At 42.7% G+C, this 21,071-nt stretch overlaps 1 protein-coding gene across 7 annotated transcripts in view; it reads right to left on the bottom strand.

The window, feature by feature from the left end:
- The window catches only part of SLC12A4 (solute carrier family 12 member 4), a 162,998-nt gene that overhangs the window by 10,030 nt on the left and 131,897 nt on the right, over window positions 1-21,071 (bottom strand). For all 7 annotated transcript variants that reach the window (XM_061593836.1, XM_061593838.1, XM_061593839.1 and 4 more), the window contains 13 exons: window positions 19,617-19,747; window positions 18,557-18,798; window positions 16,485-16,699; window positions 15,100-15,264; window positions 14,894-14,992; window positions 13,963-14,020; window positions 12,341-12,515; window positions 10,518-10,636; window positions 8,641-8,739; window positions 7,657-7,776; window positions 6,999-7,103; window positions 3,574-3,742; window positions 781-976 (listed from right to left, as the gene is read on the bottom strand). In XM_061593836.1, the coding sequence (XP_061449820.1) occupies window positions 781-976; window positions 3,574-3,742; window positions 6,999-7,103; window positions 7,657-7,776; window positions 8,641-8,739; window positions 10,518-10,636; window positions 12,341-12,515; window positions 13,963-14,020; window positions 14,894-14,992; window positions 15,100-15,264; window positions 16,485-16,699; window positions 18,557-18,798; window positions 19,617-19,747 (1,893 nt within the window). The remainder of the gene's footprint in view (window positions 1-780; window positions 977-3,573; window positions 3,743-6,998; window positions 7,104-7,656; window positions 7,777-8,640; window positions 8,740-10,517; window positions 10,637-12,340; window positions 12,516-13,962; window positions 14,021-14,893; window positions 14,993-15,099; window positions 15,265-16,484; window positions 16,700-18,556; window positions 18,799-19,616; window positions 19,748-21,071) is intronic.

Genomic DNA, 21,071 nt, shown 5'->3' with positions numbered 1-21,071 from the left:
GTAGTGCTAAATAGAAGGGATCAAACGATAATTTAATGCATTTCAAACTGGCAACACTCTTCATTCGAGAGGGGCCGTAGTAGCTCAGTGATAGAACACACACTTTGCATGCAAAAGGTCCCAGGTTCAATCTCTTTCCCCCATCTGAAACCCCAGAAAGCTGCAGCCAATCAGCATAGACAATACTGAACTAGATGGACCAATCGTTTGCATAGGGCTGCTTCCTTTGTTCTGACAAATGTACTTAAATCTCATATACAATTAATTAGGGAAGAACTTGTTATGATAAAACAAGGCAGTTCTGCAGCCTCTTATCCTCACTTCTTCAATAACTCAAATGTTTCCCATGTCCCAAGATCATTATATGTGTTACCATGCCCCTGTGGTTTACAGAATGATGCAAAGCAGATGAGGCTGCTCCATTAAGGCAAACAGGGCTGTGCCCGGCCAACCTCAATTTATTCTCAGCCAGGCCTCACCTGCCTGCCTTATTTGCGCAAGGGGTTAGCACTGTCTGTCAGCTTCCTCCTCAGTCCCAGTGCTGCCCTTGTAAAACTCAGCAGGAAGGAGGAATTAGTTGGCTTTGCCTATCATTGGCTCTGGCTCCACCTACTGTTTGGGCTCCCTTCCTTCCGCCCTACCAGTCCCACCAGCTACCACTGATGAAAATTGCAAATCACAGGCAGGGATATGAACCTCACCATGACATCAAAACGTATGGAAAAGTCAATACAGTAGCTATAATAAATGGAGAAGGAAGAGTTCATCCTTAGAACTTGCCTATAAAGGTCTTCCAGGATCTTGGGTCTTCACTTTGCCTCCAGCCATATGGCCAACCCAGCACCACAGTGTTATGCTTCATGCCCCCCAATCCACACGACTGTATCAAGTGGGAAATGCCGTCCCGGACTTTATTAGCCACGACGACTTGGCAAAATCCTTTCACCTTCTCAATCTCAATCATGTTCTTGATTGTCTGGAAGACAGCCAGGGACAATTAAAAAACACTGGAACACATAGACAGATTTCTGCATTTGCACATGTTGACTCACAGTTACGGGAAGCTGTCCCGCCCCCCCCCCCCCATTCCCTAGATTTCCAACAAATGTAATATACACACAACACACAAACATATACCTATTTTGGTCATAATTTTTCAGCCGGAGAGGGCCACTTAATTACATATAACAGCTTTCACCAACCTGATGCCCTCCAGCTGTTTTTGATTACAGCTGCCATCAGCCCCAGTACTATACCTTGGAGTGCAAAAAGTATGAAGAGTTCTTACATGAGCATGGAATGCTAAGTTTAGAATGGGGCACAAGAAGCCTGTGGCTCTCCAGATGTTGTTGAGCTCCAACTCCAATCATCCCTACCCATTGGCCATGCTGCCTGGGGCTGAAGGAGTACAACAACATCTGGAAAATGACATTCCCCCCCCCCATGGTTAGGGCATTCATAAATCATCTGCGGCATTTTTTTTGTGGTTCCGTGCCTTTGATAGCTGCATGCTAGAAAAGTAAGTTCAGAGAATAATTTCTGCTGTCACACAGTTGTGGAGCCTGACAAAGCAACAACACTTTAAGGAATGGCCTTTCAAGTCCAACCGAAAAACGTTTCCATATCTAGAACCTAACTGGTTGGGTCTCATTTCCTATTTCTTTAATGCAGCCTTCCCCAACCTGGTGCCCTCCAGCTCTTTTGGACAACAACTCCCATCTGACCCAGTCAGCATGGCAGTGCAGGTTGGGGATGAGAAGAGCTGTAGTCCAAAACATATGGAGGGCACCAGATTGGGGAAGGCTATTTTAATAGCTGTGCGATGAACAGAAATCCAACAGGATGTCACTCTTTCCAATGTGTAAATGAGAAAAAGCCTCCTCCTGTGATGATGCACCTGTTAAAGTCGCAGGATGCCTGGAAACATCAACTACCAATCCTATTGTACATACTCTTTGTGAAACATGTAAGACACTGATAGTTGTTCATTTTGCTGAGAGCATATCCTTACGTAGACATTCTTTCAGTGTGTGCTTAGGAAGGAGGGAGGGGAGTAGGATCAGCCAATGCTGTCCTGCTCCCAACTAATATGCAGTCAGTTGAAGGTCTGCCTAGACTAGAGTCTACACACAGATTGCTCTCTCCGTGCAATGAGGAATGCTGGAAAATGAGGACTTCCGATTGAGCAGAGAGCAACCTGCCTTATGCAGGCTCTGTTTAGAACTTCAGTGGAAGTCAGGAATAGGGGCAGGGATCCTGCTTTCACCACCTTCTTCTCATATGCTGCATCTGCACAGAGGGCAAGTGAATAAGGAAGAAGAAACCTAAACGTGAAATGGGCAATTGGTGTTTGTGCTGCCATATTTTTTCAAAGTGTGTTTTACATTATCACATTTCCCCAAAATTCTGTTTACGTGTAATCAAACTTGTCTTCATGAAAGAAATTGTGGCTGGGTATATGCAGCAATTCTACAAGGCCAAACACAGAATGTGTTACTGGGTGCAGAATCCAGCTACCTGGGCTTCTCACCGTTCTTTGCTCCCCCCCCTTTTTTAACAATAAACAAAAACTACCCAGGTTTCTAGCCCACATGGTTGCAAAGAAAGCATGTGTCTATGCTAAAATTTCAGAAACCAGAAGGATGCCTGAGGAAGTTTTCCAGGGATTGAGAACAGAGCTTCTACTCGCCACCTATGACTAGCAAAAATGGAATAAATTATGTAGAACAGGGGGAATATGCCGCATAAGCTTTGCAAATAAAAGAACAAAAGTCTGCATAACTTACAAATGCATGTATTTATATGCTTATTTATTATTCTCCATCCTTCAATCAGATGCCCAGGGCAGCTTATGAAATTTCAAAACACAATAAAAAAAATTATGAACTTACAAAAATATGTTAAAAGAAATCTGTAAGAGCAGCATAACACACCCATGCCAGCAAAAATACAACAGATCAAATTAAATTAAAGGGTCGGAGAAAATGAAATAAAAGTCTTGCCTTGGCACCAAAATGATATCAAAGTGGTGCCTGGCAAGATCCCCTAGGGAAAACATTCCATAATGGAAGCCACCACCGAGAAAGCCCTTTTCCCGGTAACTTCCCACCATACCTCAGATGGTAGGACAACCCAGAGAAAGGCCTCTGATGAAGATATTAGTGTACTGACAGGCAAACGTGAAGGCCTTGATCCCAAGCCTTAAAGCGCTTTAAAGGTCAAGACCAAGACTCTAAATTGTGCCCAGAAGCAGATTGGGAGTCAGTGCTGTTGACACAGTGTAATTAAACTTTTCTCAGTAGAGAATTTAGATTTTTTTTAGTGTGGAAGATACACAGCCTTTGCTAAAAGCGTGAATAAACAAAACAACATTGCACTTGGTCATTCTTTAGTTTTTGGTTCTGCTGATGTCTTAGCACATCTGTGAAAGCCCATTATTCGCTAGAAAGGGATTTGCTTGCATGCCAAGAGAATTTTCTGGGTGGAGCCTCTGCCCTTAGAAAGTCATATAACCTCTTTTGCCCAATGCTCCATGATACATAGTACTTTATGTTTAGCCCCTACCATGCCCACCTGTTCAGCAGCCTGGGCTTCTCCGTAGCTCTCCAGGAAGTTGCCTTGTATCACTGTTCCAATTATGGTCAGCCCTTTGCCGGCTTTTAGCTGAGAAGCAAATGTTAATAGCCTGGGGTATTTCACATGCAAATCTTCATCCAGTTTCAGAAGCACCAACAGCTGCGGCCTGAAAAGAGAAAAAAGAAGCAGTTTGGGGGCAGGTTTTGCTTCCTCCCATCCTCCACAACTAGTTGGAATATTAAGCAGCTCTAAGGAGCATTTGACGGCTTTTTGTTCCACTCTGGCTTGGAAGCCTTGAAGGGTTATTTTCACCAGCTGGGAGCCTGGCTCATCAAGACTTGGTTCATGTGGGAAGTTCACCTAACCCAAGAGGTTGGAGGTTTTGTTTCTGCTCTCTAGACTCTCAAGGGGCTTCATGGGGCAGAGGGGTGCAGCTTAACCAGCATATTTATTTGTGCACAATGAGCGACATTTGCATGAAAGAAGGCTGTCCTGCCAGAGAAGGAGTTACAATTCTATGATCTGATTTATGACCATGTTTTAAGAGCTATGCTCCTAGAAGGCCCAGAGGTTTCCTAGCAGAATAAAAACTTCTTTGAAGGACAGTTTCAACACCATTTATTTATTCCCCGTTTCTTCAAGGAGCTTAAGGTGGTGTGTACGGCTGCTCTGTCGCTAACGTATTCTTCCAACAACCCTTTAAGGTAGACCAGGCTGAGGGATAATGACTGGCTCAAGATCCCCCAGTGTGGTGTAATGGTTAGGGTGTTGGACTATGACCTGGGAGACTAGGGTTTGACTGGCCACTCAGCCCTGAAGCTGACTGGGTGACCTTAGACCAGTCACTGTCTCTCAACCTAACTTACCTCACAGGATTGTTGGGAGGATAAAATGGGCAGGGGAAAAACATGTACACCACTTTGAGTTCCTTGGAGGAAAGGCTGGATATAGATGTAAGAAATAAATAAATGTATGCAGTTTCACAGAGTCCAACACTCTAATTACACCACACTGGTTCTTACCATTCTTCTCTCATGGCAGTTCTTGTATGGTCTCTAGTTGCACAAACCCAAGCAGGACAGGCAACTGAAAATACACCCCATACTGAGTCACAGGAGCCTCTGCAGTGCACCAGAGTTACATGGCAAGATGTGCAGGAGTTCTTTGTCAGATAGGTCAATGTGGAAACGGTTCCTGAGAAGCCTTAAAACTGAATTTACGCAACTGCTTACTCCAGCCTGAATAATACTTGATGGCCTGTCTCTGTCTGAAGCCACTCCAAAACACCCATCATATTTTGAACTGTCTGTGGGTATTCACTGCAATTGCTGCATGGCATCATTACTGTTAGGTCTGGGCTGTCAGCAGTAGCCTCTGGAACTGGGAGTCAGGAGCCATCAAGAAGGTCAGGGGTCAGAACGGATGAGAGAGGCAGGACTGAGGAATAAACCAGAAGGCAGAACCAAAGAACAAGTCAGAGGTGGAGGACAGGGCAGCAAACAGAACCAAAGAAGCAGCTAGAAATCAGGATCAAAGAACAACAGAGAACATAGGAATACCAAAGCTCAGGTACACCTTGAAGCTCGATCACGGCCCAGCAGGACAAGGAAGGCCCTTGCACTCCTTCCTGCCCAGTGGTCAGCCTGAGTGGACAGAGTCAGTCGAGAAGGTTCTCCACTGAGAAAGCTTCCGCCTGCAGCGCAGTGACTCAGCACATGTGGCAGTGACACGGTTTCCCGTAGCTTCTGACAGTTAAAAAACACTGCCAGCATTGCATTGCCACGCCACACCCCCGCTGTTGTGATGTCACAACATTGCCCACATAGAGCAAACGAGATGAGGTATGGAATTGTAATTGGCTAAAACCTAACGTGCTGATCATCAAGAGGCAAGTTCAGATGGAGCTGCCTCCGGTGGCAGCAGCAGACACCGCAAAAGCAGGAATGGCAGGAGCTGGTGTGGCAGGGCAGCTAGGCTCACAGACCTGGCTGAGATACTGGACAGGTGTCCAGAGGGGTGGGGGGAGTTCATCAGTCTGGACCACTGAACCAAGCAACCAGTACCAAGCTACTAGTACCTGATTCCTAGTGAAACGTAAAAAAGAGGAAAGAATTAAGAGCAAGGATTGAGAAGGTGGTGGAAGATGGACAATCAACAGGAGGTATGGCGATATGGGAGGTGGTGGAAGAAGCAACAGAGCCTTATATGAAGAACACAACATCCATTGGCAAGAAGCTCCACAGTTTAAAATTATGCAATGCATAAAATGCTTCCTTTTGTTTGTCTTCTGTCTAGCTCCATACATTTCAGTAGACAACCTTCCAGCTTTCTTTTATTTTGGGGAAGAATGTCAACATCAGACACTCTGTGATTTTTAAAGTATGTAAAAAGAACTGTATTAAGGGGCTTGAAAAGTTCAGTATTATTATTAACAAAAGCACTAAAACCACTCTAAAACATAAAAACAGTCTTTAGAATGTATTACAACAAAACATCTTTTTTTAAAAAAGAGCTTTAAAACATCTTTTTTAAAAAAAAGTTTTATAAACATATTACAAAGCAATTACAGCACAGGTGCAGACTGGGTAAGGTCTCTACTTAGAAGGCTTGTTGAAAGAGAAGGTCTTCAGTAGGCGCCAAAAAGACAACAGAGATGGTGCCTGTCTAATATTTAAGGGGAGAGAATTCCAAAGGTGCCGCTACACTAAAGGACCATTTCCTATGTTGTGCAGATCTGATCCAAGTAAGATGGTATCTGCAAGAGGCCCTCACCTGCATATATAAGAGGTAAGGCGATCTTTCAGGTATCCTGGTCCTAAGCTGTATAGGGCTTTGAATACCAAAACCAGAACCTTAAACTTAGACCAGTACCTAATAGGTAGCAAGTGCAATTCTTTCAGCAGCAGGGTGACATGTTGGCAATACCCTGCCCTGCCCCAGTGAGCAGTCTCGCTGCCACATTTTGCACCAGCTGCAGCTTCTGGACCAACCTCAAGGGCAGCCACACATACAATGCATTACAGTAATCCAGCCTGGAGGTTACCAATGCATGGACAACAGTGGTCAGGCTATCCCGGTCCAGATATGGCCACAGCTGTCTGACCAGCTGAAGCTGGTAAAAGGCACTCCTAGCCACGGAGGTCACCTGGGTCTCTAGCGACAGAGATAGATCCAGAAGCACCCCTAGAACACAGACCTGCTCTTTCAGAGGGAGTATGACCTCATCCAAAGCAGGCAACTGACCAATAATCCGAATTTGGGAACCATCGACCTACAGTGCCTCCATCTTGCTAGGATTCGGACTCAGTTTACCGGTCCTCATCCAGCCAATTTGAGAGTTATTTTTATTTCATACGTGCTCAGAATCTGAGGAAAATATAAGTCTCCATTTTATTAACTGAAAAAACAAACAAAGCAGTCACCTCCAGTTCTTGGTGTGTGGGGGGCCTTCCTCCAATCTCAGCAGAGCATATCGGGCAGCACTTAGCGACAGACCCCGGATCCCATCGCCCCATTCCTTCTCTGCCCTGTAAAGCCCAATTTCCAAAATTAAGCCAGTCGACTCCAGTCCAGAGAAACCCTATTGAGCGCAATAATTTGATATTTCATAGCATATATGGACTCCCATGAGGAGACCTTGATACTCTATTCATCTGTTACACATGTATCTCACTCTCCTTTGGAAATCATAGAACAGCTTACATGAAGTCTCCAATGTTCTCCCCATACATGAGGGATGGGGACCACTGCCATCCCTGACCTCTGGCCAGGTTGGCTGGGGCATTCCTCTGCTCCCTCTAGAACTGTCCTGGGGGTATCCCTAACCCTCTGCAGTAGATCGGGGGGGGGCATGGGGAGATGAAGTTCTGTTGCACCAGCAGAAGGCCCTTGAGTGAACAGAGCAACTTTGTTGGATACAAGCCATAACAATTCAGCAGTTAAATGGGAGGATTTAGCTTCACTTGGAGTTCCAGTTCAGAGCTAGCATAACCCACATATGAATCCCCTCCTCCCTATAGGAAAAGGGATAGTTCTGTACACACTCATCGTACCAGGTTATTTTCATCAGAACCTACTTACCCCTGGTATTCAATGTACTTGTAAATCATGCCTGCGATGACCATTGCCACTAAAGCATAATACCAGGAAGAAATGAACATCAGTGCAAGGCAGATACTCATGCCTAGAAAGGACAAGGCCCTGAAGGACATAAAATTCAAATGTTAACACATATTTAGAGCTGGTTCACACATGGATGGACATTCCGTGATTTCTTCACACTTGATGACTGGCAGTTGAATGCGCAAACAGATTCCACTGGACAGGACTGTGTTGGAGGGGAATTCTTTTCATTGATGTTTATATCTGTGATTGCCCATTCACACATGCAAGCCATATCTTGATGCTGCAGTTTTCATCGTGCAACGGGCATGCGTGTGTGAACCAAACTGAAGAGGAATGGCGTACTACATGGTATGCTGCCCTGGGCTCTTTTGGGAGGAAGGGCAGGATATAACTGTAATAAATAAAAGCCATTTCCAAGCACTTTTAGCATTCCACTACTCACATACTCTCAAATTATTATTAATTATTATTTATTACATTTATATCCCGCCTTTCCTCCCAAAGGAAGCCCAAGGTGGCAAACAAATGATAAACCACCAAAAACATCTTTTAAATAAAACATCTTAATATCTTTAAAAACATCTTAAAAAACAATTCCAATACAGAGGCAGACTAGGATAAAGTATCTACTTAAAACGCTTGTTGAAAGAGGATGGTCTTCGATAGGTGCTGAAAAGACAACAGAGGTGGTGCCTATCTGATATTTAAGGGGAGGGAATTCCAAAGGTAGGTGCTACAACACTAAAGGTCCACTTCCTATGTTGTGCGGAACGGACCTCCTGATGAGATGGCATTTGGAGGAGGCCCTCGCCTGCAGAGCACAGTGATCAACTGGGAACATAAGTCAATTGACCTTGCCTTTAATGATCAGGGAGCCAATGGCCATATGAACAAGCTTTCAGGACACCACCGCTCTCTCACTCTCACTGTTTAACTTACCAGTGGTAGTACTTAAATCTGGGCCGCCAGTTTGGAGTTCTTAGGAGTGTTTGCACTGCACAGGCTAAGTTGACAAATAGGTAACACATCAAGAAAAACCTAGTTGGGGGGCAGGTAAGAAAGAGAGAGAAAAATGCATCATACATTGGTTGATTTTTAATTGTATTTTTCTTTTATTTCTCGCATTGCAGTTTATTATATGATAATTTGAATACTATGGAATGGAAATCATAATACAATAAAATGCAACATAAACAATAAAAGAAGCAATAAAAATCCAATTAAAAATCATACAGCATATAGCACAGTGCATTACAGTTGCTACAACAGACAGAAAAAAAATCATTAAATGGTCCACCAAGACCATTAGCAATTTTCAAGTGGTCAATGCAGGGCCGGCCCCAGATATGCCAGGGCCCTTGGGCACAAGCCTACCCCGGCGCTCCCCTTCAGCGATTAGCGGCAGGATCGCTGACGTGGATTGCACGGTGAGAGCTTCGGAGCCTCTGCCATTCTTGTCTGTCCTCTGCTTTTGCATTCCGGTCCCCCATGATTATCAGCACATCTTGTTTTGGTGTGTCAATTTCTTCCTGTACTTCTGTGTAAAATCTCTCTTCTTCTGGGTTTGCAAAACACTACAGACACTTTAAAGTGCTATCTAAATGCTAAGTATTCTTACATATGAAGGGAGTTAAAAGGATGTCCTGGAGACATGTTAACATCAGCTAGACTCAGAGCTATACAACATGTGAGCCAACAAGCCAAACATCAAGCTCCTTGCCTTTGTACAGTGGCCGACCTAGCTGAGGCTTGATAACCCTGCTGGTTTTGCTGCCTACCCAGGACTGCAAAACAGAGGAGGGTGGTGGCTGGCAGCTGGGCTTTGTTCAGCTTTATGGGTCACAGGTTGTGCAGGCCTGGACTACAGAGGTCAGCAATGTTGTCACAGACTAACTAAACCTGAACAGGAAAAAGCTTGGGGGAATGAAAGTGCACAGGTGTTCAATCCTTGCCTGGAGTACCCAGCGCCAGAGCTTGAATTGGTGAGCTTCGATTTGCCTCACTGTTTCAACAACTGTCAATTAGTTGGGTTTCATGGCATTTTACCCGCAAACACAGCCAAATCCTTTTGTTTAACTGTGACGCACTGGAGCCATCACTAAGCAGTGCGGAAGGCTTACATTCTACAACAGGGGCCTGAAAGCAGAGTTCTGTTCTATGTTGCAAACATTTTAGAAAAAAAACAGAAAATGTGTTCCAGGGAACCTCTCTCTGAAAGGAGCTTGTCCGCCACTACCCATTTCCCGTGCAATTGACAGTGTTGTGTGTATTCTTGGGCACACTCTCAGATCGTACACAATGACACAGCTGCCCAAAGGATCTGGCCAGCAGCCTCCAAGTATCAATCGTGCATCCCAACTTGCTTTCCAGAATTGTTGGCACTAATGCAGGGGTTCCTTGGCAGACAAGGCAGTGTGGAAAGTAGGGCTGAGGTATAACATCACTTTCCTTTTCACCACCTACCCCGCTGATGGGTGATGAAAATATGGAGTGGCTTTTCAGCTAGTTTTTGGGTGGGGTGGGATCACCAGTGCTCTCCTGGCTCCTCATAGCAGCTGGCTATCATCTTTAATTCCCCATAACAGATCTATGCCTTGCAACAACATAACATCATGCCAAGAAGCATTTGAAGGGATTTTTTTAAAAAAAGGACTACAATCAGTAGCAAAGAGCAGTGAGTTTTGCAATCCTTGCCATCAAAATTCAAACTTTCCAAAGGGCTCCTTGGAAGTAAGAAGCTTGAATGCTGCTGGTCTGCTTTTATCAAGTATGGGTAATACAAAACCCATCCTACTTAGTGGGGGGGGGGAACTCACATAGAAAGAATTGGGGCCACCATGTCAAGAGATGCAATAAGAATGCCAAGTTCTGCAATCAATGCTGTTAACAGAAGGGCCCAGGTCGGCTCACCATTTGCCTTTCCGTGGCCAAACACCTGTAAAAGAAGATTGTAGAACAAAATGAGCTTGCAGGGCCTCATTTAACAATTAACCCTTGAGCAGTTTAAATAAACATCTAAAGCCTATGCTGGAAGCAATCTTTGTGTGTGGGGAGAGATATTGTAGCCCTAAACATATGTGTGTGAGAGGGGCACTCTGGCCCTATTGGGGGGCATCTCAGCCTCCCCCCTCCCAACCTACACATATTAAGTAAAACATCTGTAAGGAGCCCTCACATATATAGCTGAACACCTGAAACAGGCTTGTGTTTTCTGACAGCTACTGTATGTATAAAGACTCAAGTCTGTTTTGTTCCACATGTCCGCTGCTCAGTATATGGCCATCATAAACTCCACTCCCATCCCACCCCTACGGGCAAAAATAATAATGCAATTTCCCCTCTAGGTTTTCCCTTCCACCAGACTCCCCCTTTGGATTTTGTTCTGGTAATATAGGCCTATGTACCTTTGTGATATACTGCAACTATAGTGTTAATTCCCTTGTTGTGCCACATAGCTTTTTCCTCTTCTGAGAACACCTGTGTTCCTTTTCATAACTTGGTATTATAGGCCATTTCCTACCAAAGGTAATGAAAATGTCCCCTGGGCTCTCAGTCTCAGACACTGCTCTGTCAGAGAGCTTGCAAAATGGTTTTAGCTTACCCTTGATTAGACTGATTTAGGCAAAGTTGACCTAGATCTGGCATATAGTGCATTTAAAAGACGCACTATTAAGCTTCATAATATAAAATATAATATAAAATATAATGCTCCCAAAAGATGCTGCCCATTCTTTAACATCTGTTTCAGAGGCACACAATCCAGAGACTGCAGCCTTCAGAATCAAGATGGATGGCAATTAGGGACAGGGCCTTTTTGATGCTGATGCCCTGGCTGTAAAACACACTCCCCAGAGACATTCGGCTAGCTGCAGCCTTCGCCAATCTGGTACCCTCCAGATATTTTGATGTACAACTCCCATCATCCTTCACCACTGGCTGTGCTGACAAGCTAATGTAAAAATGTAGAAAAAAACAGAAAAATGGGGGGGGGGACTGAAAAAACCACCTACCCAATTTTTTCCAGGCCTTCACGTCTCTAGGATGATAAGAGTTGTACTCCAAAACATTTGGAGGGCACCAGGCTTGACAAGACTGCACTAGGGAAGAAGGCCTTTTTAAGTGGTACCCTCCATCTGTGGAATGTTCTCTCCAGGGAGACATGCCTGGCACCATCACCAGCAGTTTTTAGGCACCACCCACGCCTTTGGTTAATGGTGCCTCCTACTTTGGTGCTCATCTGTTAGTGGGGTGGGTAGGACCTGGTCCTTATTAACATGCTGCTAGATGAGCATTTTATGGATTTTGTGTTATTATTTTACATTTTTAAGGTTTTAACTGTTTTCATTTACATTTATTTTTGTCAAGTTGCTTTGAGACTTTTTTGTTGTATGAAGCAATTTATATATACAATAATAATAATGAAGGACCACAAGCTTGCTTTTTAAAAAGACACGGAACTGAGCATTTTCAGGTCAAATTGACAGTTCTCTGTTAGGGCCCTGTGTTTGCCTTCAAGAGCCCACAGAGCTTCCAGATTTACAAGGTTCTTTTCCAGGAGCCTGCTTGGTAAGCATAACAAATATCCTGTCACTGGCTGTGACCATTAGAAGAAAAGCAAATGAGCTCAACGTGTACGAACCCTTAAGAAAGGAATTATGTTGTCCTTGGCAATTGCTTGAAGCAGCCGTGGGGCACCAGTGAGGCTCTGCAAACCTGCCCCACAAGTAGAGAAAAAAGAGCCTATCACAATGACCCACGGTGAGGGCCATGAGAGAGTGCCCACCACTAAGTTCTTGTTCACTGCATCACCGTATCTGTAGAAAAGATGGAATTGGTCATTTGAAAAGAAGTCTTGATTTGCATTAACTGGTTAAAGATATTTTTCCAAGTAAAATTCAAGATGCATTTCCTGCAGTGAGTTGCCGCTTATGCAAACAATTTAAATTTAATACTTTAGATAACTGAATTTACTGAAGTGGTTGCCAATAACATCTTTCCTAGCTAGAAGTCTTGGATAGTCTTATACGCCATGAATTTGTCTAATCCTCTTTTTAAAGCCCTCCAAGTTGGTGGCCATCACTGCCTGCAGTGGCAGCGAGTTCCACAGCTTAACTATGTGCTGCGTTCAGAAGTATTTTCTTTTGTCTGTCCTTAATCTTCTAGAATTCAGCTTCATTAGATGTCTAGAGTTCTAGTGTTATGAAGGAGGAAGAAAAACTCTTTCCCCTTTCTCCGTGCCATGCATAATTTTATGAACTTCTAGCATGTCACCTCATACTTGTCTTTTCTCTAAACTAAAAAGCAGCAAATGTTGCAACCTTTACTCACAGGGGACTCATTACATCCCCTTGATCATCTGGTTGCCCAGTTTTGAACTTTTTCCCACTCTACAATATCCTTTTTGAAGTGAGGCAACCAGAACTATACACAGTATTCCAAATGCAGTCACACTACAGATTTTTTTAACAGCGTTATGATATTGGCAGTTTCATTTTCAATTCCTTTTCTAATGATCCCCTAGCAAGGTATTTGCCTTTTTTCACAGCTATTGCAGAATGAGTCAACATTTTCATTGAGCAATCCACTATAACCCCAAGGTCTTGTTCCTCATCAGTTACTGCCAGTTCAGACCCCATGAGTATAAATATGAATAGTTAAGATTCTTTGCATTACTTTACTCTAGCTCACATTAAACTGCATTTGCCATTTTACTGCCCATTAACTCAGCTTGGAGAGATCCTTTTGGAGCTGTTCACAATCTCTGTTTGTTTTAATGACCCTCAACAATTTCTGGCAGGCCAACTACCACAAATGGGTGGGGCTGCCCATCTGTCAACCACCAGACATCACAGTCATGGGTGATGCTGCACTTTGAAGCCACAATTGTTGGGACTTCAAGGAGCCACGTGGGGTTGTTTGAAAGCCCTTTGCAAGCAGCCCCACACTGCTCCTTAAACCTCTGAAAACTGGAGATTTAAAGGGCAGCATGGGTCTGTTTGGAAAAGTCTTCCAAACAGCCCCCATGGCTCTTTTAACGTTTGGTTTTCAAATGTTCAAAGAGAGGGAGGAAAAAGCAGTTTACTTTGAATGGAAACCACTTCCCCCTCCTTGAGCATTGTAACGAATAAATTCCATGTGCTGTGCTGAAAGGAAAGGTAATTTCACACAACAAAAATGAGAGGCAAAGCTGTGATATCAACTTGAGAGCAGGCCACAGCTTTTGACACACAAAAGGGAAGCAGAAATGTGATGGTTACTTACTTATCTCTAAGAACAACTCCTTCAATACACGCCCCAAAGAGCAGCACACAGCTGAAATCTGAAGGTGCACATTCAATTAAAGAAGCCAGTTTGATTTCTGAGGGAGCCAGCAAGGCACAACACATTCCAACAACTGTAGTAGTTGCCATAAAATTTCCTATAGAGTTTGGGTGGGGAAACCTGTGGCCCTCTAGATGATGTTTTACTCCAACACCCATCAGCCCCAATGCCAGAGTATGGCCAATGCCAGAGACCCTGGAGAGCCACTGCCAGTTGAAGTGGACAATACTGCACTACATGGATATAACTGAAGGTCTAGGGGGAAGGATGATTGGCAGTGGGGGAGGGAACGAAATGTTGGGTGGCGCAAGAGGGAGCGACAGCCGCTGGGGTCAGCTAGTAAAATAGCACTTAGAGGGTGGTACAGTTAGGCTGGAACACGGGTTAAGAGATGTCAGTAAATATGCAAACAGAGTTAGGATAATGGCTAGGGATGGATGCAGTTCAATTAGGATAGAATGTTGAAACTCTGGAAATGATATACACATTTAATAAAACGTTATATTCCTTAATTAAATAGGTGTTGACATTTAACAATCTGTGTTCTGGCAGACCACCCCAAGAGTGAAGTAGGACTGGGACCAAGTCAGTATACAAAGGGAGAGTCCTATTGCTCCCTGCAGTCAGTAGGTGGTGGTGGCAAGGATCCAAGGAAAGTCTGGACCCAGTAGAGTATATGGGAGGAACTAATCTGCCCTGGGCTCCTTTTAAATATAAATTTAATAAATAAATAGATAAATTAACCTTAGGGACGACCTGAGGAGAGGCCCTTGAAGAGACCCCAGGCACATCAGAACGGAGAAAAAGTCTGACCTAGTATGAAGCAGCTTCTTATGTATCAGAACCATCACGACATTTGTTTTAAGGATACAGACTAGTGATGTAGTGATAATTGCTAGGATTGTTCCAACAGGGATAGACTTCTGGGCATCTTTGAGGTCTCCAGATCGATTTGAGCCAGCCATGATCCCTTAAAAGAAAAGCAAGAATGAAGGAATGAGAAATACTTCTTTCTCTCTCTCTCTCTCCCCCCACATACAGTATAAAAGTGCCCGGGGGGGGGGAATTCATCCTCACCTGTCACTGAAGGGAAAAAGATGCCAACAAGCACTGTGAAGGAAGTTGCTATGTCCGCATAAACATACAGGTGAAGGTTGTTCTTATGTCCAGCCACATTAACAGATGGGTGACCAGCTTCCTCCAAAATTTCTCCTTTCTCCAAGTAATTGCTCCAGATGTTATCTTTGTGGGGGAGGGGGGAAGGAAGAGAACCCATCAGGTGCACAAAGTGAATGAACAATTTACTGAATGAGACACCTGCCCACTTTGTCTGTTAGGCACAGGAAAACCTTTGACACGTTATGAGTCTTTAGCAACTCTAAGAAAGGTCATACTGGGTGAACTACTGTCCAGGAGTCAATTAATTCTTTAGTAAAAAGATTGATTAGGATACAGACTATAATATTCTACCCCAAGGTTCTGCACCAAGAACAGCTGGATTCTACAACCTGAATGCGTTATACAGATTTAAACCATTTGCTTATCTCTTTTTATTCTTCTGCAGCTAGTCAGAAGAAAAAGCAATGAGCTTAACAGGAGGGCCTCGTATCTACACTCTACGGCCAATGGAGATCTCATTCAGAAATCCGTCTCGCTTCCAGAAGTTCATCAGATATTTTCAACCCCCTAAGGGCTTGACACTTTATTTTAAAAAATGAAAGCCAAGATTCTCTGAATTTTGCAAGCAACGACGTATTGTTGGTTACCAGTTTCTCAGTGAGAACTATCAGGCTACTTACACTCATAGGTATTTACATTAAAAACAGCTATACACTGACCAGTTAGAAACATCTTTATTATTTAGAATTTTGTATTTTTTTCAAAGACCAAAAGGGGGAAGATCTTCAGGATGATTAACTCTTATACTAATGTCCAAACGAGTGTTGTACAAATCTTCAAGTGTGCCAGATCACTGAAATTTAAGCTCAGTTTTAAGCCCACCTTCTCACTGAAGCTTTTTGCACAATACTTTAGTCTTATGTGCTACTGTAGTGAAATCTGTTTAACTGAAAGAAATGCATATTCTTTCCCCCATCTTTCCTCTTCGATCCCACTTTTCTCTAAAGTCTCCTCTGTGTTGTATTTCAGACTGTATGCTCCCTGGGACAGGGCTCCTGCCCTCTTGTACTTTGTAAAGCACAGTGCACATTGCTTGTGCAATATTTAATAAAAATTAGGAACAAAGGAAGCAGCCTTATACAGAATCAGATCATTGGTTTGTCTAACTCAGTGTAATGTCTATACTAATTGGCAGTGGCTCTCCATGGTTTCAGACAGAGATCTTCCCCAGCCTTCCTAGAATGAACCTGGGACCTCCTGAATGCAAAGCATGTGCTTTACCAAGGCCTATGGCCATTCCCCAACAATAACAAAGAATCATGCAGAACTATCTTTGACTCTACCTTTCAAAATGCCACTTGCAGCTCCAGGTATCCCTACAATCTCTGTAACATTATTGAATTGGAAGTACTCGTCACAGAATCCAGAGGTGGTGTTGTACCCTGGGCAGAAGAGCTCAGTCAACTGGGAGGGCACAGTGATGTTGTCAACAACTGTAGTTTTGGCACAAATATTAAACAGGTCCCTTGAAAGAGTCCTGTTGCCTAATATACAAACTCTGGGGAGAAAAGAAGTTTGCAAAATTTGTTACCTTAAGTTGTGCACATTTCTAACAGAACCACAAAAAAGCTTTGCCCTTAAGTTAATTAAAGAAAACCAGCCCCCTAAAAGAGTTCACTTTTAAAACAAAGGGACATAAGTAGCACCTGGCTGGATCACACCAAAGGTCCATCTACTGAAGCATCCTGTGTAGCCAGCCAGATTGTCCCAGAAAACCCACAAGGAGAGCATGGAAAGGAACAGCCTTTTCTTGCTGCTGCTCCCCAGCAACTGGCATTTAGTGGTGTAGTGCCTCTAAATCTTATGTTTTCATATAGCTATTATGACTAGAAGCCAATGATAGCCTTATCCTCCATGAATCTGCCTAATCCTCTTTTAAAGCTATCTGAAAGACTTTTTTTTTGTCTATTATAAATATTGTGCTGATCAGTTTCATTGAGAGACCCCCCAAGTTCTAGTATTAAGAATGTAGACAATTTTACATGCCACTACCATTTCTTCTATATTAAAAATCCAAATTTAATTACATATTAAAATTAATATTAAATTAAATGGTCCCAGGCTATGGTCTGAAGGCCCATGAGGCCAGCACCCTTGCTGAAGCTAAGCAGGGTCAGGTCTGGTCAATGCCTGGACGGGAGATTGCCTGGGAATGAGATCTAAGCCGCCTTGGGTTTCTATGATGAAAAAAAAGGTAGGGTATAAAATGTAATAAATAAATAAATATATAAATAATAAAAATAAAGCTTCAAGCATTTTAGTCTTTCCTTGCAGAAAAAAAATACTCCAAGCTGAACATTTGGGGTATCCTTTTCTGCATTTTAGCCCAGCTTTAAAGATGAAATGAAGGTCTCCTTTTCTTTTACATGCCCGCTAACCCTTGCTCTCCCTTATTTATTTAGTTTATATTCCACTCTTCCTCCCATAGGAGCCCAGGGCAGCATGAAACTATGTATGAAACTCATTCCCTAAACCTGTATTTCTCAGTTCCTTCCTTTCTGTACAGAGTCTTTGGCTTATCCCATTACTCCAGGGATGGGCAAACTTTTCTCTCACTTCAGGACCAAATTAGTCTCTTGTCCTTATTTTTTCTGGCTTTTTCAAGTGTGTTTTCCTTGTTACAGTCTGGGTGGACTGAACTGGAATGTTATATCAGATAAAAATAAATGGATGTGGACTCTACTCTGCCTATTTGTATTGCTGCTGCTTCTTACATTTATTATTCACCAGCAGGTCCCAAGGCAGGTTACAACCGTGTAAAGATTCCGTTTTAAAAACAGTTGAAACAAATTACAGTCACAGGAACAGGGTGAATGCTGAAAACATAGGGAAAAGAAGTTGTGTCCCCCACTAGCTATACAAGAACAAATTGGTAGACTTCTGATGCTCAAGTTAACAAGAAATTCCTTGTGTTTTATTTCCAAATGGTTGGATGCTTCATGGACCATAGTTTGTCCAGCTCTGTGTTAATCATTGCACACAAAAGTACCTAGTTTCTGAGTAGGAGTACCTGTATATAACTACATTCCTTCCTCCCTATTCTCACTGTTGTTTTTCCCACTGTCTGTTTTAGATGGTAGTTTGGGCACAGGGGCCTGGATGCACTGATGAACTCCAGAGGGGTAGTGGCATTAGCTCGTTGCAGCAAATAGTCCTGTGACACCTTAAAACTAACAAAATGTATCATTGTCACTGGAGGTATAACAGCAACAACACAACCCTTCCCAAATTAATTAATGCATTTACAAGCATATAGTATTTCCTTCTTCCATTGCTCTATTGTAAGGAGCTTTCAAGCAACTCCATTTCAAAACAGAGCCACACATGTTGGCATTTACGAACAAGATTTACTTACGGGAAAACAGGTGGATCAAAGATGGATTTGATCGCTCCAGCATAGATGGACAAGATGGATATTATGACACAGGCCAAAAAAAGAGAAGCAAATTTGTTGACATATTTCACGCCTACGAAGACCACCACAGCCATGAACGTGAGGAATAAGGTTCCATACACTCGCATGTTATTCAGCGTAGCGTTGGATGTGTCGTGGGCACCAGTTGGATGAAAAATGGCAGCTTGGGGAGCAATGTATGTCTGAAACAGTTAGAACATAGTGTATACCACAAGAAGAAAGCTATTTATGGTGTCATAAGATTCAACAGGACACCCCAAACTAAAGTCTTACATAGCTAATGATCATAAATACGTATGCACCAAATAATTTTACTCAGTTTGGTGAGTTCCTAGAGTTATATGTTATTATGTAATAGAGCCTTCTCAGTGGTGGTCCTGCAGTTATAGAACTCGGTCTCTTCAGGAGTGCTGTAGGTCTCATCCCTTGCAAGGTTTAAGAGGGCTTTGGAGATCTACCTCTTCTCAGTGGGTTTTAGTGGGTAATATTGTGGATTTTGTGCTGTGGATTTTAACTTTCCTTTGCTGTTTTTATTCATTAGATTAATTTATGGAATTATTTTTTCTTCTATTTTTATCATTTATTTTATATACTGCAATGTTTGTAAAACAAATTTAGATAAAGTGGAAGCTGCATAGTGAAGATGCTTTTTTCAAAAAGCAGGGTCTACATTTATTAAATAAATAAAATTCCGTTAAAGCAGGGGTAGCCAATGTGAACTACAACTCCCATCAGCCCCAGCCAGCATGGCCAATGGTCAGGGATGATGCAAGTTGTAGTCCAACAACATCTGGCACCATGTTGGCTACCTCTCCTTTAAAGCATTATTTTAAGGCTCTCTGGAATGATGGGCAAGCCCACAGAAGCTTGAGGGGGGAAAGTGGATTTCAGCCATCAGAACTCTGGGAAACACTGGAGTAAATCTAAGTAACGTCTACAGGCATTTATCAATAGTTTTAACATGCTACATTTCCCCAAGAAATATATCTGTTACACTTACTAGCAAAATTTCAATGGCACCAAGAATGTACATAGCACCTGCAAACGTTGTCCCCAAGTAAAAACACAGTCCCACCGCTCCACCAAATTCAGGGCCCAAAGATCTTGAGATCATGAAGTATGAACCACCAGCTATGAAGTCAAGGAGAGAAATATTTTATGTAGGGTCATGCAAGGAGCAATTGTAAACTAAGTGTCCAAAAAGAAAAATCAGAAGAAAATATCACTTTACATACCATTTATTTTCTGTGCATCCTGAAAACAAATATAATTCTGGTAAAAGCCAAAACAATACTTCTGCTGTTAGAGGAATTCAGTGAATAAGGAACATTTCAGAATTTGGCTCAGCTTAATTTTGCTCTTCCATTTTCCAAACACAATTTTATACCATGTGTCAGCAAGGTTTAGGTAGCTTAACTTCAGATTATTTAAAAATAAACTCCAGATGACTAGATATGTGAGTCCATGGCAGCAAGAGCAACAGAGATTTGGGGCACCTTAAGACTTAACAAATGTATAATGGAATAAGCCTTTGTGGACTACTTCATCAGATGCATGCAGTGTTATCCTGAGTTGCAGGTGCTTGAGTGTATGTAATACAGAGAGAGAGAGAGAGAGAGAGTTGGGGAGGATGTAAACAGTGACATCAGAGGGAAAAGATATGCACAAAGTACAGAGAGTGAAAATGATGTTATTAACCATCACCATTCACAAAACAGTTGGTAATAACACAGACATCCTAGCCTTGGTAAGCTAATTAAAATTATGATAAACCCCACCACCTTTATTCCAAATGAATCTGTTCAGACACTTATTATATAAACCGATGAAGTGGACTATAGTCCACAAAAACAGATGCTATTATAGATTTATTAGCCTTTAAGGTGCCACAGAACTCCTTGTTGTACTTATGTATGTATATATGTATAGACAGATAGATTAGATAGAAAGATAGATAGAATTTAAACCATTTATATCCCACCCCTTCATCCAAAATTCAATAAAATACCATAAAATCATAAAACATCATATGAACAAAACAATTAATGGATTACTTTGTGTCTCTGACCATTCCCAAAAGCTTGGGTAAAGAGTAGTAGCTTGACATGGCTTCTAAATACCATCAAAGTAGCCACCTCCTAAATTTCAGGGGGCAGGGAGTTCCAAAACTGGGGTGCCCCCATGGGGAAGGTCCACGTGTGTGTCACTGCCAAATGATCTTAACTCACAAAGCAAGATTGTACAGGGGGAGGTGCTCCTTCAGATAGTTAAGTCCCAAGTTGTTCAGAGCTTTATAAGTAATCTGGTAAAACCTTGAATTCAAAACAGAAACTTATTGGCAGCTAGAGGAGATGTTAAAGAAAAAGTGTAATACAGTTCCGGCTAGCAGTTCCATTAAGGAACCAAGCTGTTGCATTTTTCAGTAGCTGCAGTTTCTGTACCATCATCAAGGGCA

This window comes from Rhineura floridana, chromosome 13, assembly GCF_030035675.1.
Source record: "Rhineura floridana isolate rRhiFlo1 chromosome 13, rRhiFlo1.hap2, whole genome shotgun sequence".
Taxonomy (NCBI): domain Eukaryota; kingdom Metazoa; phylum Chordata; class Lepidosauria; order Squamata; family Rhineuridae; genus Rhineura; species Rhineura floridana.
This window is presented reverse-complemented; position numbering and strand designations above follow the sequence as displayed.